The 26,712-nt window shown below is 40.0% G+C and overlaps 2 protein-coding genes across 2 annotated transcripts in view; one reads left to right on the top strand and one right to left on the bottom strand.

The window, feature by feature from the left end:
- VMP1 (vacuole membrane protein 1) overlaps positions 1-20,015 on the bottom strand; it is a 106,819-nt gene extending 86,804 nt beyond the window's left edge. Inside the window, exon 1 of the mRNA XM_006899442.1 lies at positions 19,937-20,015. The gene's annotated coding sequence lies outside the window, so the exon portion shown is untranslated. The remainder of the gene's footprint in view (positions 1-19,936) is intronic.
- Positions 20,016-24,033: 4,018 nt separating this feature from the next.
- Positions 24,034-24,567, top strand: PTRH2 (peptidyl-tRNA hydrolase 2). The gene has a single exon (XM_006899439.1). It carries the CDS (start codon positions 24,034-24,036, stop codon positions 24,565-24,567), a length of 534 nt encoding a protein of 177 aa, XP_006899501.1.
- The last annotated feature ends 2,145 nt before the right edge of the window (positions 24,568-26,712 follow it).

Here is a 26,712-nt window from a genome sequence, read left to right as displayed (position 1 = left end):
TTTTTTTTTATTTTGTGTACGTGTACCGTCAAATCAGATCTGACTGGTACAGGAGGATATTGCGCCTCCTTCTCCGGCAGAGCGTCTGGTGGATTCGAACCATGTTCCTCTGGGATTGCAGTGCAGTTTCTTGCCACTAGGCTACCAGAGCTCCCCGAGGGATTATATTTTAATCCCTTGTTACTATATTTTGGAGGAAAATTCTAAATTGTACAGCATTCTGTCAATTTGCCGTGCTGAGGTAATCTGGGTTTGCTGTGATGCTGAACCTTGTACTTGGGGTCTCAAATGCCATAGTGGCTGTCCATAGTGGAGCTCCCAGTTTTAAGACAGGTTTGGAAGCAGGGGTGGCATCTACTTCACCACATGCCTATAGAAACTCTATGAACTTAGAGAAACCATAGGTATAATAGTCGCTATGAGTTGTGTGGGACTCGCAATCAACAACTGTAAAGATGTTGCTAAAAGATACTATGTTGTTTTGTGCTGCTTAGTAAGATCCAATTTATAACAACCATGTGCCACCCTCACATTTAGCGGTGTGTGAGACTACTGTTGCAATCACTGTGTCAATTCATCTCCTGCAGGATCTTTGTCTCCTTCAATGACCCTCTACTTTTCTAGACTGGCCTGACATGCACAAAGTATGTGAGACAAAGCCTCACAACTGCTGCATCTGAGGTTGCACTCTCGCAGAACATCTTCCAAGACAAATCTGTTTACTCTTTTGGCAGACCAGGGTATATTTTCTCTCAACACTACAATTCAAAGGCATCAATTCTTCCTTACTTATTGTCCAGTTTTCTTACAAACATCACAGCTGAAACTAACATCTGAAACTATCACAGCTTGGGGTAGGTACAATCTTTAAAGTGACCTTCTTATCCTTTAGCCCTTTAAAGAAGTCCCTGGGAGCAGATCTGTCCAGTGCGATACATCCTGTTATTTCTTGACTGCTGCTTCCATAAGTATTGATTAGAAAGGGAAGAATACACTTGGCTTTTCTCAAGCTGAGAGAACTGAAAAAAAAAATTAAAGGTTTCAGTGCAGTACTGAAGATTTTTATGGGCAAAATACTGAATGATGCAGGAAGCACTAGAAGAAGAGGGAAAGAATGCAGTCTCTATCCCAAAAGGGAGTTCTGGTTGGCTAATGTGAAGACAGCTGTGTTGCTAAATCAAAGGTAATACCTACTGAGCAGTTAAAATTCAAATCTACCAGCAGCTTTGCAGGAGAGAGATAGGCAATTTCTTCCTGGTCAGCTAAGCTTTGGAAACCCAAACGGAGGGTTAGCTATGTATTGAGTTGATTCCAACTTTATAGCAATGAGTTGTTTTATTTTTTTTTTTCTATACCAAAAAGAACGAGTTGGCAAGGGGCCATTTCAGAAAACAAAGATATTGTAAACCAAGCAATTTCAAAATAAGGGGAAAAAAGAAACACAGGTATTTTGGAAACCTATATATTTGTAAGACCAGAGAATCCATCATATTAGGCATGTGGAACACAATTTTGAAGCTCGGCCTCATATGGTGCCAGAGAGACTAGTCCTTGGAGAATGACATCATGCTTGGAAGGAGGGACAGCACAAAAGAGTGCTCTTGGAAGAGATGGAATGACACAGTAATGGGTTAATAACGGTTGATGTAAGGAGCTCTGGTGTCCTAGTGGCAAGAAGCTGCATTTCAATCCCAGAGGTGATGGTTGTTGTTATGTGCCCTCTTGCGACTCATAGCGACCCTATGTACAACAGCCCTAAACCTGCTCTATCCAGTGCCAATCTCACTGCCTGACACACCCATCCCGATTACCCTAATCACTGAATCACCTCATAGAGGGTCTTCCCCTTCTGCGCAATCCCTCCACCCTCCCAAGCATGATGTCCCTCTCCAAGGACTTCTCCCTCCTTACAACATGTCCAAAGTATGTCAGACAAAGCCTCAGAATCCTTGCCTCCAAAGAGCAGCCTGATTTAACCCTCTCCAGGATGAATCTATCTGTTTTCTTGGCAGTCCAGGGTACGTTCAATACTATTCTCCAGCACCACAGCTCAAAGGCATCAATTCTCCTTCTATCCTCCCTAGTCATTGTCCAACACTCTGATGCAACAAGTGATTGCAAAGACCATAGCCTGTATCAGATGCACCTTAGTCTTCAGAGTGACACCATTACTCTTCAGTACCCTGGAGAGGTCCCTAACAACAGACTTTCCCATCACAATACATTTTTTCATTTCCTGGCTATTGGTGCCAAGAATGTTGACCATGGAGCCAAGCCGACTAAAGTTGTTAACAATCTCAATCTCTTCACCATCCATCCTGATGCTGCCAATTGGTCCAGTGGTGAGAATCTTTGTCTTCTTGACATTGAGCCTCAATCCATACTGAAGGCTGCAGTCCTTGAACCTCTGCAGCAAGCATTTCAGGTCCTCCTCAGTTTCAGCAAGCAGGGTTGTGTCATCTGCATAGCGCAGATTGTTAATAGATCTTCAACCAATTCTGACGCCACAAGTCTCCTCATAGAGCCCAGCCTCTCAGAGAATCTATTCTGCATACAGGTTGAAAAGGTATGGAGATACGACACATCCCTGGCGCACACCCTTCCTAATTTTGAACCATTCAGTGTTGCCCTGCTCTGTTCTGATGACTGCCTCTTGGTCCAAGTATAGGTTTCGCATTAGAACGATCAAGTGTTCTGGGATACCCATTCTTCTCAGAGTCAGCCACAGTTTGTTATGATCCACACGGTCAAATGCCTTTGCATAATCAACGAAACAGATAGACAGTCTTCTGCTATTCCCTACTTTCAGCTAAGATCCATCTAACATCAGCTACAATATCCCTAGTACCACGACCCCTTCTAAACCCAGCCTGGACTTCTGGCAGTTCACTGCTGATGTGCTGTTCCAGTCGTTTTTGGATAATTTTCAGTAAAATCTTGCTTGCATGTGAAATCAATGATATCGTTCTATAGTTTCCACACTCTGTGGGGTTACCCTTCTTTAGAATGAGAACAAATACAGATCTCTTCCAGTCAATTGGCCAAGTGGTGTTCTCCAGATTTCTCAGCACAACTTGGTGAGCATGTCCAGGGCAGCATCTGTTAGCTGAAATATGTCAATTGGTATACCATCTATTCCTGGGGCCTTATTTTTTTGCTATTTCCTTCAAAGCAGCTTGAACTTCATCCTTCATCACCATAGGCTCTTGCTCATATATAATTTCATTAAATTCTTCTATGTCTACCAGTTCCTTTTGATACAGTGACTCAGTATATTCTTTCCATCTTCTTTTAATACTTCCTGGATCCCAGAGGTACGTGGTTCAAATCCACCAGATGCTCTGCTAGAGAAGGAGGGGCAATCTCCTCCTGTACCACTCAGATCCAATTTGACGGTACATACACAAAAAATATATTTTTTTTTTTAAAAAAAAAAGGTTGATGTGTCAAAGGCACTGAGACTGGCTCAGAATACAGCAAGGTTCAGAGCTATTGTGTATAGCATTGCTGAGTCAGAATTGACTCAATGGGACATAACAACACAATTAAAAGTCACTTAACTTCAAGCTCTACTTAAGTTTTGTAAATCCTTAAAATCATCTGGGTTCAGAACTAGAGAAACCCCACAGGGAATTCTTTTTATGAATAATCAATCACCTAAATAACTAAAATTTAATTAATCTGTGGTAAGATGATCAAAAGGACATAAAAAGATGTTATAAAGAAAATGTTTTGAAACCTTTCCTCCTACAAAACCTTCCCATTTCCCCTTACTAACTAACACTTTCCCACAGTATCATCTTTAAAGGATAAAAAGAATTTTATTCAAAACAAGTTAGGTCCATTTTAGTTCTTTTAGCAATGACATTGTGCAATTCTTTGAAGTTTTTTGTTTTTTAAGATATTACAACAGAAATTTTCATTTGAACAAATATATTCTTACACAATGTGTTTAAAAAGAAAACAGCCTCCTGATACTTCTCAAAATTTCTCTCTCAACGACCAAATAATAGTGTGGAATTTTGTTGTGTAAGAAATAATCTAGGAAGCAGAGTCAAATTCTTTTAAACAGTCTACTTCTTCCCATACAAAAAGTATTTAGTTTTAAAAACATTTAAATATTTTACTAGTAACTTCCCCAAAGAATGAATTATTAGAAAAAAAAAGTAAAATCGTCTTTTCATACTCTCTGCAGTTCCAAATAGTTAAGCTTACAAGGTTTATTTTTGCATTTTAACCATACAAGATGGAAAGTTCTAAAATTATACTACACTACTCTTTCATTTCCCTAAGAATATTCTGTTTCTTCATCTCTCTCTTAATCATACACATACTGCAAAAGTGCATATTCTGAGCTTTGATTGTGTGGATCATAACAAATAATGTATAACACTGGAAATAATGGGAATTCCAAAATATTTTTTTTGTGTGTTCTTTTGGCATCTGTACATAGACCAAGAATGAGCTGAAAGAATAGAGCAAAGGGATACTGCGTGATTTCAAATCAAGAAAGTGCAACAATGAATGACTGGAAACCCTAAATCTCTGTAAACTTTCATTCATGGGGGGGGGGGGGGGGAAGGGCATGTATCACGACTGTATCTTTTCTCCATCTGAGAAAATGGATTTAAAAAGTGACATCAAGATTGAAGATTCATGAGGATGTGGGGGGATTAATCATGGGGTTGTATAATTTGATGGGAGGGGGCATGAGAGAGAAATTGGAAGAATGTGTTCTGGAAAAGAATGTACTGTAATTTTGTAAATAAACTAGTGTATTGTAAAAAAATCCAAAAAATAAATATAAAAAAATTGGATTCATTAAGAACCTACATTATACAGATGACACAACCTTGCTTGCTGAAGAGGAAGAGGATTTGAAGGATTTAATGACTACAGACCTCAGAATGGATTACATACACCTCAACATAAAGAAAACAAAAGCTTTACAACTGTACAAACAAGCTACCATCATGATACATGCAGAAAGTATTTAATTTCCTTGGATCTATAACCAACAGGCATGAGACATCAAAAGATATACTGAATTGGGCAAGTCTATAACCAAGTACCTCTTTTAAAGTGCTATAGGGTAATGAATTGCATTTGATTCAAGACAGTTGTGTTGTTTTTTTTCAAGATAGAATTTTCAATTGCCTCATATTCACATTTGCCTCATATTCACATAAGACTAATATTAGTAAAGACGGAAGAACTGATGTCTTTAAACTGTGGTAGTGGTAATGGACTGCTAGAAAAAGAAATTTATCAAGAAAGAAATGCACCTAGAATGATCCTTAAATGCAAAGGTTAAAGATAAAAAGAGCAACAACAACAATAACAACAAAAACACAGAAGAAGCAAACAGAACAGGTAAGAAAGGCAAGACTTAGTTCCATCTAATTTGGACACGCTAACAGAAGGGACAGGGAACCCTGGTGGCTTACTGATAAAGAGCTGTACTGTCATCCAAAGGCTGGCAGTCCACATTTACCAGCTACTCCACGGGGAAAAGGTGGGCAATCTCCTTCTATGTGATATACTACTTCTGAAAATTTGCTAGAGGGTCAACTATGAGTTAATTTCAAACCAATGGTACATAATAGGAGGGATAGTCCCTGAAAAAATGATATAAAAAAAATTCTAGTGTGCTTGGTTAAGATGATGATGATAAGCAAAAATGTCAAAGATCCCAAACAAAATGGACTGATATAGTGGCAGCAACAACAATGATTGGAAAAAACAGTGATTGAGAGGATGCCATAGTGGGTAATGAATGCACCTAACAACAACAAAAAGCCAAACATTTTTTGCATTTACACTGTTGTTGTTGTTAGTGCCATAGAGTCACTATGACTCAGAGTGACCCTCTGAATAACAGACTAAAAGTCTGTCCTACTCTCCTTTATCCTCATTGATTTCTGCCATGTTCAAGCCCTTTGTTGCAGTCATCTTAACAGTCCATTTCTTTCGAGAGTTTTCCCTTTCACTGGTCCCTCTACCTTTCCCAGCGTAAAGTCCAAAATACAAGGGATGAAATTTCACCATGCCCACCACTATGGAGCGTTCTGGTTTCACTTCTTCAAATAAGGGTGGTTGTTGTTGAGTCACAGATGACTCATTGCGATCCTATAAACGAAAGACCTGAGCACTGTTCATAGAGTTTCCGGAGGCAAGCGATTTTGGAAGTGGATGACACTCCTGCTTCCAAGTTTGTTTTAATTGGAAAGCTCCACCAAACACGGTCTGCCATGGGTAGCCATTATTGTACAAGTTACCTCTGTACAGCAATGCACAGATAAGTGCTATACCACTTAGAAGAATGTTTGACCAAAAAACAATTTAAACCAGGTCGCACCACAGAGTAAAATTTAAAAAAAGGTTATAATGAATAAATGCAGGAAGCATCAAAAGAAAGTCAGAGGAATACACAATCACTGTACAAAAAGAAAAGTTTGTACAGAGTTGACGCAACCATTTCAGAAAGTAGTATATGATCAAAACTAATGGTACGGAAAGAAAAAGTCCAAGCTGCACTGATGGCATAAAATAAAACCCCAAGAATCAACAAAATACTAATTGAGGTGTATAAGCAAACAGATGCAGCCTCAGGTATGCTCTCTAGTCCATGTCAAGAAACTTCAAAGAAAGCTTCCTGGTCAACTGACTGCAAGAGATCTTATATTTGTTCCCATTTTAAAAAAATACTGCATGGTTTAAAATCAGGAAAAATGTTATCAGGGTTGTATCCCCCCCCCCATACCTAGTCAATCTGTATAATAATAATAATTTAGGGGCGCTCTGGTGGCCTAGTGGTAAGGATCTGCAACTACAATCCCAGAGGCTTACGGTTAGAATCCATCAGATGCTCTGCCGGGGAAGAAGGGACAATCTCCTCCTGTACCAGTCAGATCTGATTTGATGGTACACTCACACAAAATAAATATTTTAAAAAAATTTAAAAAAAAAATCTAACTTTAAAAAAAAATAATAACTTAAAAATCTCGACCATTTGAAGAATGTGGGATTAAGACTGGAAAAAGACTCGTAAACAAAGTGGGTTATGCACATGATACAACCTTGCTTGCATAAAGTGTCAAGGACATCAAGTACTTATTGGAGAAAAAGAACTATCAAAGACTAAAGCCTTCGATACAGATTACATCTCAACATCAAGGATAAAATCTTCACCAGAGGCCAACAGGCAACATTGTGATAGATGAAGTAAAGAGGGAAATTCTCAACAAATTCATCTTGCATGAATCCACAATCAACACCCTTGTAACCAGCTGTCAAGAAATCAAAAGGTGTGTGATACTGGGAAAAACTTTGCTATTAGGGACCTCTCCAAATTGCTAAAGAACAAAGATGTCAGTTTAAAGACTAAGGTGTGCCTGAAATAAGCCAATGACCTCATATTCATATGAATATTATCAAATATTCCATGGAGAAAGTACAACTATATGACTCCTTAGAGGCAAGAATGTAAGACTTCACCTCATATACTTTGGGCCTGTTGTTCCAAAAGGGCAGGACAGGATACGCTTTCAATCTGATGTTACTATGTTTCAATCTGATGTTACATAGGGTTACTATGAGTCAGAATTGACTTGATAGCACCTACAAAAAACAGTTAAGTTTCTTGAATTACTTGCTCAGCATACAGACTTAAAGGGTATGGAGAGAGAATACAACCATGATACACTTTGGGGTTCACTTGCTTTTTTCAGACAACAGCCTCTTAACCTAGGTACAGGAGTCTCATGAGCACAATTAAATGTACTGAGATTCACATTTGTCTCATGTTAACCAGTTTGTCATGATTCACACAAATGCCTTTGCCTAATCAATAGAACACAAATAGATATTCTTTTATCATTTCCTGCTTTCAGTCAGGATGCATCAGACATCACTGATGTCATTTATGATGGCACAACCTCTTTTAACTCCAGACTGAACTTTTGGAAGTTCTCCATCAATTACTGTTCTTGACATTTTTGGATGATCTTCAGCAATATTTTGCTTCCAAGTGTTATTAATGATATCATTTGATAATGTCCACATTCTCTTTCACCTTTGTCAGGAACGGGAACAAAGACTGATCTCTTCTAGTCAGTCAGCAAAGGAGCTTTCCACCAGATTTTCTGACACAGATTGGTGAGCACATCCAGGGCTGCTGCATCTGTTACTTGAAATAACCTGTGTTATGGCAGATGACACAACCTTCCTTGCTAAAAGTGAGGAGGAATTACAACAGTTGCTGCAGAAGATCAAGGACTATAGCCATCAGTAAGGTCTGCATTTCAACATCAGGAAAACAGAACATTCGACTGAAACCATGTTAGTGTTCTCCCAAGATGAGCTCGCCAAAATGGCTGCTACCAGTTAAGAAAACTTTTCCGGAAATTTGAGTCAATGGATCTTCAAGAATTTGCTAAAAAGCAGCCATAATGACACAAGCTGTTTGGACAAGAAAGTGGGCCTTCTACTGAAAAGTACAGTGTGGCCAACCAGCTGCTCATTGGAGGTTATCACTGTCTGGGCATATTCCAGGTTGGGAAGTTGGTGGCAACAGCTGTGGGTGGTGGATTTTTTTCTCCTTCAGATTGCAAACCACACTGGCTACATCAAGGTTAACTGGCAACAAGCTGAGAAAGAAGTAGCCAAGGAGCAACTGAAAATTCATAAGAGTAGTCAGAGGAGGTGGTATCATTTGTGAAGAATGTCCTTGTGACTGGGGGATTCTTTGGAGGCTTCCTGCTGGGCAGAAATCTCTGCACTCCATTATAGGACACTGAGTCTTCTCCTTATCCTCCTCTCCTCCTGTGCCTTCCTCCTTGCACTGACAGAGCTGAATCCATTTCTTTTGGTACAAGTTAACTTAGTATGGACTTAACTTGAACTAGACTGATGGAAGAGATAATGCATTTGTCTCCCAGCACACTCCACATGTGGCTAGTCTAGGTCAACAGGAATGTTTCTTTCCCCTATGTACAATGCAAGATAGCTCACCAAGAAAGATGAGTTGATTCTCAAGCGTTGCCCCTTGGACTGCTGATCTGAGAGAGGAATAGCAACAACAAAACAGCAGTTTTGTTCTTACGTGTTACATGGAAAGAAAGTGAATACATTTGCCTTTATATATCATATATTTTGTATCTTCCAGTCTAATTTCTTCATGAGTTAGTTTTGCACTACAGAGAACTGTATATTCTTCTTATTGTGATCCTGACAAAAATGACTTCATAAATATAATAACTGATGAAAAAAAAACATTCTCACCATTGGACTGATAGGCAACATCATGACAGATGGTGAAAAGATTGAAACTGTAAACAACTTCATCTTAACTGGATCTACAATCAATACCCGGAGTACCAGCAGTGAGGACATCAGGAAACACTGCACTGAGAAAGCCCACTATCAGGGACCTCTTCAAATTACTGAGGAGCTATGATGTCAGTTTGAGGGCTAAACGTGCACCTGATTCAGGCTATACTCTCCACCGCGCACCACCCCCCCAACCAGGCCAAGCACTTTTCAATTACTTGCTATGCATCTGAGAGCTGGAGAATGAATAAGGATGACAGAAGAACTGATGTCTTTCTTTGAGCTGTGGTGTTGGAGGAAAGTATTGAATACCCATGAGCTGCCAAAAGAACAGATATAGCTTGGATAAAATACAGCCAGAGTGCTCCTTGGAGACAAAGATGACAAAGCTTTGTCTCACATACTTTAGACATGTTGTTAGGAGGGGCTATCACGTGGAGAGAGTCATTGTGAAAGGAGCAGATGCAACATGAGGATAGCCAAGTTTGACTGGTACCTGCTGCATAAAGGGGAACTCTCCTCATCAATAACACCCATAGCAGCAAACAGATAGATGCTCATCAGACATGCCACCCCCCAGGCTCCTGTACCTCTTTCATTTGGGTCCAATATTTGTTTTGACTCACAGATTTTACTCTCGGTAATGGGATTTATTAGAGAAATAGGAGAGTGGGGGAGGCAAAGAATATCACCACTATAAATCCTGGTTTAATCCAACAGTCCCAAACCAGATTAACAGTAAGACACGATTCCTCAATTAGTGAAAGCCCAGATTTCAGTTCAGCAGAACAAATGCAAGAACCTTCTGGTTTCCTCAATCATTCAACAAAACTTCTCAGGGCAGTTACAAATCAGCATTTTCAGGTTTCAGTTCAGCAAGCAAAACCTTTAACTGTGGCTACATCTCCAAGGTTCCATCTTGCCAGTTTCCACCCTCTCTCGACCACCATCACCAGGATACCTCAAATTATAGAAAATGCTCTCCTTATACTGGTCCCACAGCTGTTGATGATTTAGATCATGTGCCCACAGGTAAGGTAGCTGTAGAACAAGAATACTCACCCCTAAACGGGGCTACTGCAATGGCTAAGAAAGACAATTTTTAGGGTTTCTGACACTACAAGCATGATGTCTGGAAAGGTGGGGAAGGTCAGCAAAAGGCAGAAAGTCCCTCAACCAGATGGACTGACATCAAATGAATGGATTCCTGAAATGGACTCAATGAGGGCGGCAAAGGATAGGACCAGGATTCATTCAGGTCTGCTGTTCACAGGATTACTATGAGTCCTACTGGACTCACAGCACCTTGCAATACCACCACAATAATAAAAGCATACCCCTATAATTCACAGATAAAGACATTAGATTTCAGAGGCAAAATAACTTGATGTCCACCAAAGCAGATATGATCAAGGACCTACAGTCCAATATGGAACTTTTTGTTTAATGCTTTGAGAGATTTGGTAACTTAGCTTGTCATTGTTTTTACAGTACAAGTGTGGCTAATATTTAAAATGAACAGGTTATTGTAGTCTTAGTGCTGGATGTACAGCCTACAAAAAGCCTTTGTGTACCAATCAGCAGTGTGTTCTAAGCATTTCTTCCCAAGACAAAATAAAAATATATTTACATAAAAGTTTTATTTTAAATGCTGAATTCTGCATTTTTAATGTGCTAGTTAGACTAAAAACTGTGCCCTTTTTCAGATTTTTTTTGGGGGGAGGGGAGAATTCTGAGTTGATTTGTACATTGTAGAAAACTCTACTCTCAAAATTACATTTACAATTACAGGGTTACGATCCTAATGCATACTTTGGAGAAGATTCATCCATTAATATTTCATCCTTTGGTGTACCAACTTCACATCCTTCCCATAAGTAAAACACATTTACCCTATCACATCAACTCAACTCTTATTTCATTCCAGGATCAACTCTTGAAATTCTGGGTGTGTTCTGTCCTGGGGCAAAATACATTTCTATCAATAGACCAGTGAAACAGAACATACAGGTTATCTGCTTCCAAAGTAATGGGAACATTCTCTTTCCAGTGAGAAAATTAGAAAGGAAAAGAGGTCAGAAGTATCAAAACAAATCCCAAACCAAGCAGAAAAATGACTCTTATCTTTTACTTCTACAATGATCTCCTTATTTTTTTACATTTCTCTGATCTTCTTCAATTCATCCTCCAAGCAGGAATAAGAGTGAATGTCTTAAAAATACTATTATTTCCTACACGGATCATTTCTTTTACAAGGCTAGTTCTATAAAGGACAGGTTAAATAATTACCCAAATGTGCAAATTTTCCCAATAGTGTTACACTCTATCATCTCTGACATCAATTATTCCTCCTTCTCTCAGCCCGCTCATTCTCATCTTGGGTTCTATATAATGTCCTGGATGGTCTTACAAAAACACAAACACCAGGGGAGCTCTGGTGGCCTAGTGGCAAGAAGCTGCACTGCAATCCCAGAGGTGCACGGTTCAAATCCACCAGATGCTCTGCCGGGAAAGGAGGGACAGTCTCCTCCTGTACCAGTCAGATCCAATTTGACGGTACGTGTACACACACACACACACACACACACACACACACACACACACACACTAATTTAAAAAAAAAAAACCCACCACAAACACCAACAGAAAAATGGTTCAACTGGTTGTAGATAGTGTAGGCCAATGCACATGATTGCAGAGACTAATGAACAACAGACCAAGCAGCTGCAAGCTCAGATTGTCATCCCAAACAACTGGATCACTCCAGGGGATCAAGGATTGAGCTTCCCAGAAGTATTCCTCTTTCAGACACACACACACACACACACACACACACACACACACACACACACACACACTTTATAAAAGTACAGAAATTATGTTCATTATAGAACCGAGTTTAGCTTACTTAATCACTGCTAAAAGAAACTAGTACTGTTATATCTGGAGGAACATTCTTCCACTTTGTACATTACTCTGTCAATTGTGCAATATGAAGTAACCTGGATCTGCTGTGATTTGAACCTTGTACCACTGGGGTATCAAATATCAGAATGTTTTCTCAATGTGGACAGTGGTGGAGCTCAAAATTGTAAAGCAGGTTTAGAAGGAGTGGCATCCACTTCCTAAACCACATGCCTCTGGAAACTCTATGAACTTGGAGAAATGACAGTATTTATGGAATGAACTTGAGGGCAATCAACAACAACAACAACTATATACACATTTACATATATACACATACATATCTCTATCTCTATCTCTCTATCTCTATCTATATCTCGGATCTATTATCTCTATCTATATCTCATCTATCTCGATCTCTCTCTATCTCAGGACTTTAAGCCACACTCCCAGGAAAACTAAAGGCCTAGACTTGGGTCATACCTTCCATTACAATGGGGCTTCAAGAAGTATTCCACCCTAACCTTATCTCCTTGATAAAACAAATAACCCACTCCTGAATAAGGACTTAAGAGAGCTCTGGTGGCAAAATCAGTAGGAAGTTGTGACGTTAACCCAAAGGTGGCTCCTCTTTGGCTATTCAAACCTACCTGGGGTTTCCACAGAAGAAAAGATGAGAAATGTTCTCCCTTGCTATTTACAGCCTCTCACTAACCTGTGCTGGAGGGTCAGCTATGAGTAAGTTCCAATTCAATAGCAATGAGTTAATTTTAAAGAGGCCAGAGTCAGAATCATAAGATAGAAGGTGATGGCTAGGAGTCACAATATTAAATTTATTGTACCATTCTTCCCTATTTAAAATTATAAATGACTTTCTATTGCCTTCAAAATCAAGTCCAAATTTATTTTTTTGTTATTACGTGCCATTGAGTGGCCTGTGACTCACTGTGACCCTATGTACAATATTTCTGAAGCTTGCCCTGTCCTGAGCCAGTCTCACTGGCTTTGACACACCTACCTCCATTGTCCTGGTCACTGTATCAATCCATCTCATCCGTCTTCCTCTCCTGCACTGTGTCTCCACCCTTCGGAGCATGATGTCCTTCTCCAAAGATCAGTTTCTTCTGGATATGCCCAAAGTATGTAAAATCCTAGCTTCCAAGGAGAAACCTGGTTTCACCCTCTACAAGATAGACCTAATTGTTTTTTTGGCAAGTCTTGTTCAAGACTCTTCTCCAGCAACACAGACATCAATTCTTCTTCTATCATCCTTAGCCATTATCTAGCTCTCTGATGAATAGCAAGTAATTTTGAAGACTACAGACTGGATCAGGCACACCTTAATCTCTAGACTGACATTGCTTCTCAGGACTCTGGAAAGGTCCCTGACAGCAGATTTACTAGTGCAATTTGAATGATCCAATAAAAAACAAATGTTTTGTAAATTTTCACTCAAATAAAAAATAAATTTTTAAAAAGTTTTAACAATTCTTTTTGTTAAAACAAAATATCAAATAAGAAATTATCACTTCATCACGTTTGTTTCTTGTTGTTGTTATGTGCCATCGAGTCTCTTGCGACTCATAGTGACCCTACGTACAACAGCCCTAAACTCGGCTCCGTTCTGTGCCAATCGCACCATCTCTGATACATCCATCCCGATTACCCCAGTCACTTAATCAATCCACCTCATAGAGGGCCTTCCTCTCCTGCGCTGTCCCTCCACCCTAGCAAGCATGATATCCCTCTCCAAGGACTGGTTCTTCCTTACAACATGTCCAAAGCATGTCAGACGGAGCCTCAGAATCCTTGCCTCCAAGGAGCCGCTTGGGTTAACCCTTTCCAGGATGAATGTGCTTGTTTTCCTAGCAGTCCATGGTACCCTCAATACTCTTCTCCAGCACCACAGCTCAAAGGCATAGATTATCCTCCTATCCTCCTTAGTCATTGTCCAACTCTCTGATGCATAACAGGTGATCTCAAAGACGATGGCCTGTATCAGATGCACCTTAGTCTCCAGAGAGACACCATTGCTCTTTAGTACTTTGGAGAGGTCCCTAACAGCAGACTTTCCCATGGCAATACGTTTGTTTCTTTGGTTAAATAAAATTCTCTAATCTAGAATTCATTTCCAAGTTTTGTGAAATCAATGGAACCCAAAAGGGACTCTCAAAATGTCAAATAACTGTTTCTCCTACAGGGGATATTTATCCGGAATGAAATAACCAGGAAAATTATTCTAATTTAAATATAAAAATTATTAACAGCTTGAATGAAGAAAAGTTTTTAAGGGTGAACAAAGAAATACAACTTCCTTATCCTCATTAGCATTCACTATTCACCAGCATTCACTAAGCAGAAACGCATTACAAAGATCCTGTGTCTTTTCCATTTGCCAGAAAGACACCTTGATACTTGATAGTAATGCAGCATGAACTCAGAATAACTGTTCTAAAGATATTACATTTTGTCTTGCCTTATATTCATTTCACTGTAAATATTGCCAAGAACAGTGTTTTTATCAACTCAGATTTTCTTAAAATTAATTAACTAAAAAAGAGGGAAATAATGTGTATCTATTATCACATAATATCTATTATCACTTGTTATGCATCAGAGAGCTGGACAATGACTAGGGAGGACAGAAGGAGAATTGACGCCTTTGAGCTGTGGTGCTGGAGAAGAGTACTGAATGTACCATGGACTGCCAAGAAAACAAACAGATTCATCCTAGAGAGGGTTAAACCAGGCTGCTCCTTGGAGGCAAGGATTCTGGGGCTTCGTCTGACATACTTTGGACATGTTGTAAGGAGAGACAGGTCTTTAGAGAAGGGCACATCATGCTGGGTAGAGTGGAGGGACAGCGCAGGAAGGGAAGGCCCTCGATGAGGTGGATTGATTCAGTGACTGGGGAAATCGGGATGGGTTTGTCAGAGGCAATGCAATTGGCACAGGATAGAGCAGGGTTTAGGGCTGTTGTACACAGGGTCGCTATATGAGTCGCAAAGGACTCAAGGGCACATAACAACAACAACATCTATTATCACATAATGACTAGGGAGGACAGAAGGAGAATAGATGCCTTTGAGCTGTGGTGCTGGAGAAGAGTATTGAATGTACCATGGACTGCCAAGAAAACAAATTCATCCTGGAGAGGATTAAACCAAGCAACTCCTTGGAGGCAAGGATTCTGGGGCTTGTCTGACATACTTTGGACATGTTGCCAGGAGGGACGGGTCCTTGGAGAAGGACATCATGCTTGGGAGGGTGGAGGCCTAGCACAGGAGGGTAAGACCCTCTATGAGATGGATTGATTAGGTGACTGGGGTAATCAGGATGGGTGTGTCGGAGGCAGTGTGGTTGGCACAGGATAGAGCAGGGTTTAGGGCTGTTGTACACAGGGTCGCTATGAGTCGCAAAGGACTGGACGACACATAACCACAACAGCAACAGTCTATGGGATATTTAGTACTCCTCTCCAATACCACAGCACATAACAATAACAACATTATCACATAAATCACTTTAATACAGAAAAAAAAACCCCCAACAAACCATTTTCACACATACCGGGAAACATCACCAGACTAGATATCATTTTTAGCAGGACCCTAATTCTGACATTACTGAAGCAATATGACCTCAGGCAAGCATGGTTGCTTCTGGGCCTAAATCTTATCTTCTGTTAAAGAAAAAGAACTTGACTAGTAAGTTCGCAGAGGTCCTTCAAATATTGGTCAATGGGAACGATAAGGATTCTTATTTTAAGTGTAGGTGTTCTGGATGGTAGAAATGGTTAACTCACTCAACTGCTAACCAAAAGGCTGGAAGTTTGAATATACTTAAAAATGCCTTTCTACAAAGATGGCGCCGAAAGCCAAGAAGGAAGCCCCTGCCCCTCCCGAAACTGAAGCCAAAGCAAAGGCATTAAAAAGGCCAAGAAGGCAGTCCTGAAGGGCATCCACAGCCAAAAAAAAAGGGAGATTCGCACGTCATCCACGTTCTGGCGGCCTAAGATGCTGAGACTCCGAAGGCAGCCCAAATATCCCCTGAGGAGCGCCCCCAGGAGAAACAAGCCTGACTACTATCTTCCCGACCACTCAGCTATGAGGAAGATAGAAGATAACAACACACTTGTGTTCATTGTGAATGTCAAGGCCAATAAGCACCAAATTAAACAAGCTGTAAAGAAGCTCTATGACATTGATGTGGCTAAGGTCAACACTTTGATTAGGCCTGATGGAGAAGGACTTGCTCCTGATTATGATGCTTTGGATGTTGCCAACAAAATTGGGATCATCTAAACTGAGTCCAGCGGGCTAATTCTAAATATAAATTTTTCTCACCAAAAAAAAAAAAAATGCCTGAGAAGAAAAGCTTGCTTCTTTCTGAAAAATAAGCCACTGAAAAACCTGCAGACCCCAGTTCTACGGACACCGACAGTTGTCACAAGTCAAAATCAATGTAATGGCAAGTGATTATAAGTGATTGGCAACAAAATAGTGATAAAGAAAGATTTAAAATCCTAAATGCAAAACTATATAGACATTTATTTTATCTCATATCACAGGTATTACATGTTTACAAATGATAGTCTGGAGAAACTTTGCACCAAACAAATCGATAGGCACCATTTTCAAACATTTTTGTCTGAATCACATTTTGGTAATTCTCATAATATTTCAACCTTTTTTTATTATTTTTCTATTTGCTGCAGTATTCTATGATCTTTGACATTGCTATCATAATTGTTTTGGGGCACCACAAATCATACTCATAAAAGACAGCAAATTTAATTAAGAAATAAGTATTTTTCAGTATTCTGAATGCTCCAACAACAAAGTCAGTGAAACTTTTCCTCTCCTAAGGTACCCCTATTCCCTAAGGCATGAAAATACTGAAATAGGCTGGTTAATAATCGCACAATGGCCTGTAAGTGTTCAAGTGAAAGGAGGCAATGCAACAACCTTCACTGTTGTCTTATTTGAAGAAATGTGTTAGAACCACCACTTTGATTAATCAGCAGCCATCGATCTCAAAGAAAGATCCTCCACTAGCAAATTAAAAAAGATCACGACTAGTTCAAGCGCAGACGATGGTTAACATTTTAAAATATTATTAATTAAAGTATATACATTGCTTTTAGAGACATATTTCTATTGTACACTTAACAGACTACAATTATAAACATAACTTTTATATGCTCAGAGGGAAAAAAATTCTCACGGTTCAATTTACTGCAGTGGTTTGTAATTAAACCTGCAGTAACCCAAATCTGCCTATACTCATTTTCTAGCCACCTACTTATTATCTAAAGTGACTAATTCAATGGATCACAGTAATAAACTGGTGGCTAGCTTTAATTATGTTGTAAAGTAGGACAAAGATCATCTTAGAAAAAGTATGGCATGATATTTTCAGATAAATAAAATATACTTTATACAAAATAAAATTTTGAAGTAATAGTACATTGTCCTGATATACCTCTAGCTCTCAGGATAAAATTATAGTATTTCATATTTTCATTTGTATAATGATTTTACATTTATTATCTCACCTGACTTATCCTTGAGACAACCCTATAATGTATAAGTTACTTTTATCAAAAAACCCAAACCAAAATAAAAACCAACAAAACCAGACCACTTTAGAATGTTAGATATCCTGTCAATCATCAGTCAATAAATATTATAGACCAACTTGAATTCAGATTGTCTGATAATGAGTTTAATGTTGCTTATAATCCTAAAAAGCAGTATTTCAAGACAAAGACAGGAAGAAGTTGGAAAAGTGTTAATTAAGGATTTGATACTTAGTCCTTCTACAACAGAGTTGAACAAAAAAAAAATATAAAACCAGGTCTGGCATTTATAAAAGCAGTAAGGTAAGGAAATTTACTAGACATTAGTTTTATGTAACATCTAACTTTTACTGTTAATATCTAACACTTTTTATGTGTGGTCTAGTCATCAGAGCAATCCTATGAACTACTATCTGAACCCTGCCCTATCCCTTTGCCATCCTCATCATCTCGGATACACTTGAGACCATTATACACCTTTAAAATTTCATCAAAGACAAGTGCAAAAATTTTCTAACTCAAAAGGAAGAACATTTTGCATCAACAAATAAATGAAACTGTTATGTACTATCAGGTTGGAACTGACCCATAGCTGACCCTCTAGTGGATGGATTTTCAGAGGACGTTAATCCCAGAGGAGCAGCTGGGTGGATTTGAATCATGTGCCTTCGTGATTGCAGGGTAGCTTCTTACCACTAGGTCACCAGAGCTCCCTTAAACTGTTATTGTTGTGTGCTTTGGAAACCAATCCATTGCCCTCAGCGGATTTTCAGAGGCATAGAAGAGATTGTCCATACTTTTGTGGAGCAGATAGGAACTGGATTTAAGCTGCGAGCAGGATTGTAGTGTTGTTTCTTACCTGTAGGCCACCAGAGCTCCCTAAACTATACTAGCTATAGGCAAATTGATAAAAGGCTTATTGAAGCATTTTAGAAATCTGGTTATATACCTATGTTCTTCTACAATGTTAAGTCACAAGAAGTAAGCCATGTTTAGCAAATAAGATATTAAAAAAACCAAAATGCTTGAATACCTCGTAATAATGTAAGCAAAGAAGAAGAAATCAAAGTAAAAGGAAAGATGTGTACTTTACAGTAATTTCTGCTTGCATGTGTACTGCCATCCCTTTTCCAAGGGTCAATATTAAAAATCTGGAACATATAAAATACTGCCTAGTAAATAACAGTTTCTCCCTTTCTCATCTATAATAAGAACATACAAATAAAACAGGTGCAAAAGACAATATAAATATAAGGTGCCATCAGCAGAATATTCAATTGCTATCATTACAAAGATTAGGTGTACAGATTCTCCAAATGGCCCAAGGCAATCTGTTTGCAAAATTTCTGACAGGCATCCAAGCAGTGCTAGAGTCTATATATTGGGAAATTTCTGCATGAAGTTGCAGGAAATAAAAAGATAATTGTGTAAAATCTACTGGAGGTCTTAAGTAATGCAGTCACCAGATATATGGCTTATTTGAATTATAGAGATGTCATGTTTTGCAACAAATCTTTCCACTATAATAGAATACAGGTTAAGAATTTAATAAAGGCAGGAATAACTATTCTTCACGAAAATAGTGTGAGACTATCTCAGAAGGTCGTCTGAACAGGCTCCATAGATTGAAGTCCTCATTCCCTTCACCACTTGGAATAGTACTTGCAAGACTGAGTTTTGTTTAGAAATGGATACACTTAGCATCATGCGCAAATGGCTGGGAAAGACAAGAACACAAACTGACAGATCCTCAGGATCAGCTCGAGTACCAACAAGGAAAGACCTCCGTTTATTCCTAGGTCTTGCACACTCCGGGAAAGACTGGGTCTTTAAAGAAGCCTAGGACTGTTTCTCAGTACAAGGAGTGGAGAGAGAATAGCCGGGAGTCAAGTGTTTGGGTTCAGTGTCTTGGTGACCAATCTTGGAGAGGTGTCCTAGATAACCTGACGACAGCCAGGCTGAGAAATACAAAGTCAGCAGCAGCTCCCGAAAATATCAGTAGAAGTAGAAATCACGGATGCCCCAGATCTACATCATTTACGTGAGGGAGTTCTAGAAGAAGTCAGGCTCTCAGCACAGTCTCAGGTTTCACTCCCCAATACCCCGTGCACATTCACCTACCCGCTCTGACCCCAGCTTCTCCGGATCTCGGGATCCTAGATGCGGCTCCTGACCGATTCTCACACCCGCCGCTGGGCTCAGGCCAACCGGAACTCACGCACGTCACTTCTGGTCCAGTTCCTCCCCGGAGACCTCTTCTTGAAGAGAAACGTTCCTCCCTCTTTTCGGCTCCCTAGCCTATCCTCGCGGGATTTCAGTTCGGCTCCCGGTTCGTGCCCTGTGGGCGGGACGCAAGGGGTGGTGAAAAAAGCCTTTTTGCGTTGCATTTCTTGCTCCGGAAGTGTTTATTCGGAGCCTCGGAAAAGGTATTTTATAGTAGGGGAGCGTGTTCGCTATTCTGAAAGAAAGAAAAGAGAGCTCGAGTGAGGAGAAGCAGCTGAAATATAGGTAAACTGGTCTTTTAGAGGGAAGAGGGAGGGCTGTCGTAATGTTTCTTTACGACTCATTCCTTCCTGCCCCACAGTCCTTTGTCTCCGTCTCCTGCCTAGTAGTCTGCGGAGCCCCTGCCCCTGTCTTTATATTACTCGAGGATCACCTTCTGGTGGAGGGTGAAGCCCAGAATTCCTAATACCCTGGACAGGCCTCCGTTTAGACAGTATCTATGCATTTCGTTCAAATGTGAGAAAATATCGAGCAGGTCTTACACTGCAAAATATTTAGTGATTACCCATAGTCTTTCAGCCCTTAAGAACCATAAATGAGAAGATTTCTCAGAATAAAATGGAAACATTTAATCACTTATATCGCAGCAGACAGACATACTGCCTGGAGATGTAACATCCTGATCGCTGTAAAAAAACAAAACCCAGCCTGTTGTTGTCGATCAGAACCTGCTCACAGCCGACCCTCCAGCAGCTCTTGGGGGAGGCTGTAAATTGCCTGGGCGATTGCTTATCTTTCTTGCTGGAGCGGCCTTTAGGTTGGCAGTGCAACGCCCTCGAACAGTGCCGCCAGAGCTGTAGTCTGGGAAGAAACTAGTTTTATGTAAGAAAGTTATGTATAAGGTGAAAGTAGTTCTGTATAAGAGCATTTCTTAAATCAAAGCCTCGCGCTCTGAGAAATCAATAAATTTGTATAGGTTGGGCCACACAGCAACGCAAAAACAGGAAAACACCTTAACACTTTTTAGAGGAGTTACATAGCAGGCCGGAAGCTCTGGTAGTTTGGGAGTTGGTCGAAGGGTAATTCCTCTGTGGCAGTTTGAATCCACTAGCAGCTCACTGGGAGAAATGTGGTGGCTTGTTAGGTGCCTTCCAGTCCAGTACGACTCAGAATGACCCTGTTAACAAATGTGAACCCTTTCCTATCCTGTGCCATCCTCACCATTTCACACACTAGAGGCCACTTGCTGAAGTCACCCTGTCAGTCCATCTCATTGGAGGTCTTCCTCTCTTTGCCTGACCTCTCCTTCCAAGCATGATGTCACTTTCCAAGGAATAACCTTACATGTCCAAAGTAGGAGAGACAAATCTTCTCTTGTTGATTGCCGTTGAGTGGAACCTTCTCTTAATGGTGAGGAGTTGCACTGCCAGTGCCAGATAATGCTGTTCAAATCCACCAACTGCTTCCAAGGAGAAAAATGGGTGAAAGGACCAGTTATCAGAAACTAAGTTTCTGGTAAAGTACAGTTACCCCCCCCCCACACCTGCTTGAGTGGTTTTTAACAAACAAACAACCCTCACCTGTGATAAATTCCACCCTGATTGATCAACTGTCATAAAGTGGAATTCTTCTTCTTTGTAAGGGCACAAGGAATTTTTCCGCATTCCTGCATCTGAAGTAACTGATAAGATTCAAATAGGTTTCCAAACTGTTTCCCTGAGCTATGACTAGCCGATTGAAGGTGGACAAGTACCCAAATTACTGTGGGTGGCCAAAATGGCATGTATAGTTGGGCAGGGGAGTAGCAGAGGTATAAAAGGAGGGGCAGACATCAATTCGGGGCACTCGGCTGGATGCTGCTGTGTCAGCCCTTGGGAGCCTGGGTTCGAACTCGAAATAAACTTTGTTAATTCGGCTAATTGGCTTAGTGATCTTTTAGGGGACTCACTCCGTTCCAATGGGCAGTCTCTTCCCATATGATTTACTGCCTCTGAAAACCTGCTGGAAGGTCAGAGCATCAGTTATAAGTAAATTCCAACTTGACAATAAATGAGAAAGAATAAACATATCAATATTGATTTTAAAAGTGGAAAAGTTACATGACATAAATGCTAACCAAACTCAAAAGTCACTGTTTTAGCTGATTATTATTAGTGGACCTATTTTCAGGTAAAGGCCAGAAGATAAGTTCTGTCATGACTTTAGATGAATAAGTTTTATAGTTCTGCCACTTAGGAAGGGAGCTTTAATGTTAATTCTTACTATGTGGTGACATAGTATGATGAGCTGTTAACCAAAATGCTGTGTGCTTTGGACGGCTGGAATCCACTAGTGGCTCCATAAGAGAAAGATGGACAGTCTTCTTGTTACTCTTAGGTACTGTCAAGTTGAATATGATTCATAGCAACCCAGTGAACAACAGATCTGAATGCTGACCTATCTTGTGCTATCCTTAACATCTCGGACACATTTAAGCCCATTGTTGCAGTTACTGTGTCAGTCCATCTCATTGGAGGGTCTTCTCTTTCACTGTCTCTCCACCTTTCCAAGCATGATGTCTCTTCATAAGGAATAGTTTCTCCTAGCAGCATGCTAAAAATATGTGAGACAAAGCTTCACCATCCTTGCCTCCAAGGAGCATTCCGGCAGCACTTTTTCTAAAACATAGCATGAAAGTGACTGAAAAGTCTATGGCCTGAATCAGGCACACCTTAATTTTCAAACTAACATCATTGCTCCTCAGCACTTTGGATAGGTTTTTGATAACAGGCTTGCCCAGTTCAATACATCTCCCAGTCCTCTGACTGGTGGTACCAACGATCCAGTTGCCAATAATTATTAATGTGCCTTAATAACATGTTTGGTTAGTTTTTATAGCGAAGTGTCTATTCATGGCCTCTGCCCATTTTGGAATTGAGTTGTCTTTTTTATTTTTATTTTTTTAAATTGAGGGGTTAGAGTTTTCTGTCAGTTTTGAAAATTAATCCCTTGCCACATATTTTTTCCTAGGCTGCAGGTAGGTACCCTTTTTACTCTTCTGATGAAGTCTTTGATGCACGTAAGGATTTTCTTTTTAGGAGGTCCTGATCATCCATATTCTCCTTTGTTGAGTGTACCGTTTGACTTATATTTATTCTACTTTTACCAGAGCACATAGACAGGTTTTCAGAAGAAGTTTAATCTCCTACCCAGGAGTAGATTTTGCCCACCTTCCAAAGAGCAGCTGGTGGATTCAGCAGTAGATAGCAGTCGAGCTCCTTACTACTAGGCCACCAGAGTTCTCTTTGAGTTCCAGTGTTGGAGAAGAGCACTGAATATCGCATGAACTGACAAAACAAAAGTACAGCCAGGGAGGCCCTTAGGGGCAAGGATGGCAAAGTTTTATCTCACGTGCAAGTTTTATCTCACATGCTTTGTGCATGTTGCTAGGAGAGGTTATGCCATGGAAGGAGACATACATAATTTATGCTAGGACAGGTGGAAGTGTCAACAAAAAAAGAGGAAGACCCACATTTTAATGGATTGACATTGTGCAGCAGTGGACTTAAGTATCAGAGGTAATGATGGCACAGGATAGGACGGTTCAGATCTGTTGTAAGGACAGCACCTAACAACAACAGCATATGCCATAGATTGTGGCTCTTGAGTCTTAACTACCATATTTTCTCCTACAGATCAGCTGGTGGGCTCAGCAATTCCTTATTTCTAGTTTCAAAAAGGATTGGAACTTAAAAAAAAAAAATGGATTGGAACTTGAGAAAAGGACATATGAAATACTATAAATGCAAAGGGTTTTTAATACATGTTTCAGTACATGTCTGATTCTACTGGACTGAAGGAAATGAAGGTTTTTTTAACGTTAAGTAGCAGTTTTAGGGAAAACAGTTTTGTTCTGGCTTTGGCAGGTTTTAGAGTGTTGCTTACTCTTATATCCTGTCAAAGTTTATATTAGACAAGCTTGCAATTTTTCACTGATAACTTTTTTTCCTTTTCAGATGCTTTCTAAATTCTTGGTTATGGATTACTTAGTTCATCCTGGTGCACTTAGCTTGGCTGTTGGAGTTGCTTGTGGTATGTGCCTGGGCTGGGGCCTCCGTGTACGCTTTGGAATGAGCCCGAGAAACTTGATGAACAAGATAGAGACTGGGACTGAAGCTAGCATCTTAGGAGAAAGTGGGGAATACAAAATGATTCTTGTGGTTCGGAATGACTTAAAGATGGGAAAAGGGAAAGTTGCCGCTCAGTGCTCTCATGCTGCTGTCTCTGCTTACAAACAAATTCAAAGAAGAAACCCTGAATTGCTCAAAGAATGGGAGTACTGCGGCCAGCCCAAAGTGGTAGTCAAAGCCCCTGATGAAGAAACTTTGGTTGAATTACTGACCCATGCCAAAATGCTAGGACTGACTGTAAGTTTAATCCAAGATGCTGGACGTACTCAGATTGCACCAGGCTCTCGGACTGTCTTGGGAATTGGTCCTGGACCAGCAGACCTTATTGACAAAGTCACTGGTCACCTAAAACTTTACTAACTGGAATTTTGTGTGATGGAATGATTCCTCCACTTCTAGTCATTCTAACAAATTATGCCGACTCTTCCAGTACACTTAATATGAAAATAAAGTCCATTCCCATTTTTTTTCTGTTATGTACTTGTGCAGCTATTATCTTGAGCTAAGAAACAAAACCAAATACCATTGGCTAAACGGTACTGCTATTTCAAGTGATAGTTACTGAAGGGGAAAAAAAAAACCTATGAAATGGGTCATGGTAAACTGAGATTAAACTGGAAGGTAAGCACTTCCTTATGTGATCATCAGACAGTTTTGTGCTGATCACTCTTCCCTAGTATTGGAGTGGACAGTCCTTCTTGGAAGATCTGGAGTTTGAGGGTATTCCTACTGGATTAAAACTGCATTTGTTTCCCTCCTCACACTTTAGATTATTGGTAGCCTCCTTTAAATAGTATCTCTCATTGTCCTCTGGTCAGAACCAACTCATAACTGATCATCATTGCCCATTTTTCTCCCATGAAGCCACTGGTCCGTTTGAACCACCAGAGAAGCACAGCCTTTGAGTTCGCAGCACAACTCCATAAGGACTCTGCCCCGAGATCTCCCTTTATATGATACAACCATTCAAGGTGTGAATCTTGAATATTAAAATTGGTTTTATGTCCTATGAAACTGTTTCCCTAAGCCTTCAAACCAAGAAACCAAATCTCAGGAGTTACATGGTGGTTCATAACTTGACAACTGTGCTTTTGTATATCACAATTTTTTGCCACATTAACTCATTAACAGGTATAATACAATGACAGATACCTTTTTTTTCAAGTGTACAATTTATTGACAATAGCATTTAACATGGATCAGCTGTGTAATCTTTAACCCTGAAAAAATGGTGCCATCAAGTTGATTGAGATCTTGTGGCCTTATCTGACAGGAAAACTGTCCATAGGATTTCTAAGGCTAGAAATCTTTATAAACATAAGCAGCCTCATTTCTCTCATGGAGAGGAGTCAAAGCCCTGATACTTGACTTGGATTAGAATGGTTTTACATAGCACCACCAGGGTCGTATTTGGCTGCTAACCAAAAGGTTGTCAATTTAAACCAACCGCTCTGCTGGACGGAGGAGAATCTGTGTGCTGCCCAAGTAATTTTTAGCATTTAATGACTCATCAGACTACTATAAATTGAAACCAATGCTGCATAAGCAGTGGCCCCTTATCCTCTCCCTTTGCCATTCCTGATAAACACTAATACACATTGGTCTCTATCCATTTACCCGTATCACTCAATAATGTCTCCAAACTAAAAAAATCCATCCATGTTGTAGCATGTATAAAGACTTCACTTGGCTGGGTAGGTGATATTGCCCTGTATCTATATACAACATTTGCAACTCATTACTCCATTTATAGGCATTTCGGTTATTTCCACTTTTGAATATTTAGTAGTACTGCAATGAGCCTTGTGTACAGTCTTGATGGCTGTCAGTCTTTTACATATATTTTCCTTAGCAGTAGAATTTCTTTTTTCCCCCTTTCATTCTTTTTTCCCTGCTTCCCCCCCCCCCCCGCCACCTTTCTTCATTCACATTGTGTTTGTTATGATCATTCGCATGAATAGTGTCTTATAAAATTAATCACGAGGGAGCTCTGGTCACCTAGTAGCAAGAAGCTGTGCTGCTGTGCTGCAATCCCAAAGCTGTGAAGTTCGAATCTACCAGATGCTTTGCTGGAGAAAGAGGGGCAATTTCCTCCTGTGCCGTACGTATCAGATTTGATGGTACACAACAAAAAGGGAAAAAAAATAAGCACCATTAATCTGTCCCCAGTATTCATGTAAATGAAAAGTACTGAGAATGACTAACAAGAGTTCACCACTGAATATTGTGATGTGACTGTAGCCATCTTACATTTGAAAAGACGCGAACAACTGCATTGATAAACAGATCCAAAAGCTGCGTTGCTCACTCCAAACCCCTTATATCTTCAGCTTCCTAAATATCAGCATGATGTTCTGCTTAACTAGATAGTAAAGTGGCCAAAAAAAGGCATCACTGACAACACAGTACAGTAAAAGTAAACTGACTCTGAGCTCCAGCTTCATCCTCCCTCGAGTCATCATCCTCGTCTTGGGGTATAGTTGTTTATGCAACCTCTAACTCATA

Source organism: Elephantulus edwardii, unplaced genomic scaffold, assembly GCF_000299155.1.
Source record: "Elephantulus edwardii isolate Elephantulus edwardi_28Jun2011 unplaced genomic scaffold, EleEdw1.0 scaffold00257, whole genome shotgun sequence".
In the NCBI taxonomy this organism is placed as follows: domain Eukaryota; kingdom Metazoa; phylum Chordata; class Mammalia; order Macroscelidea; family Macroscelididae; genus Elephantulus; species Elephantulus edwardii.
This window is presented reverse-complemented; position numbering and strand designations above follow the sequence as displayed.

What these genes read in the sequence shown, in the direction of transcription:
- PTRH2 (XM_006899439.1), top strand. Translation starts at nt 24,034, where the DNA reads ATGCTTTCTAAATTCTTGGTTATGGATTACTTAGTTCATCCTGGTGCA.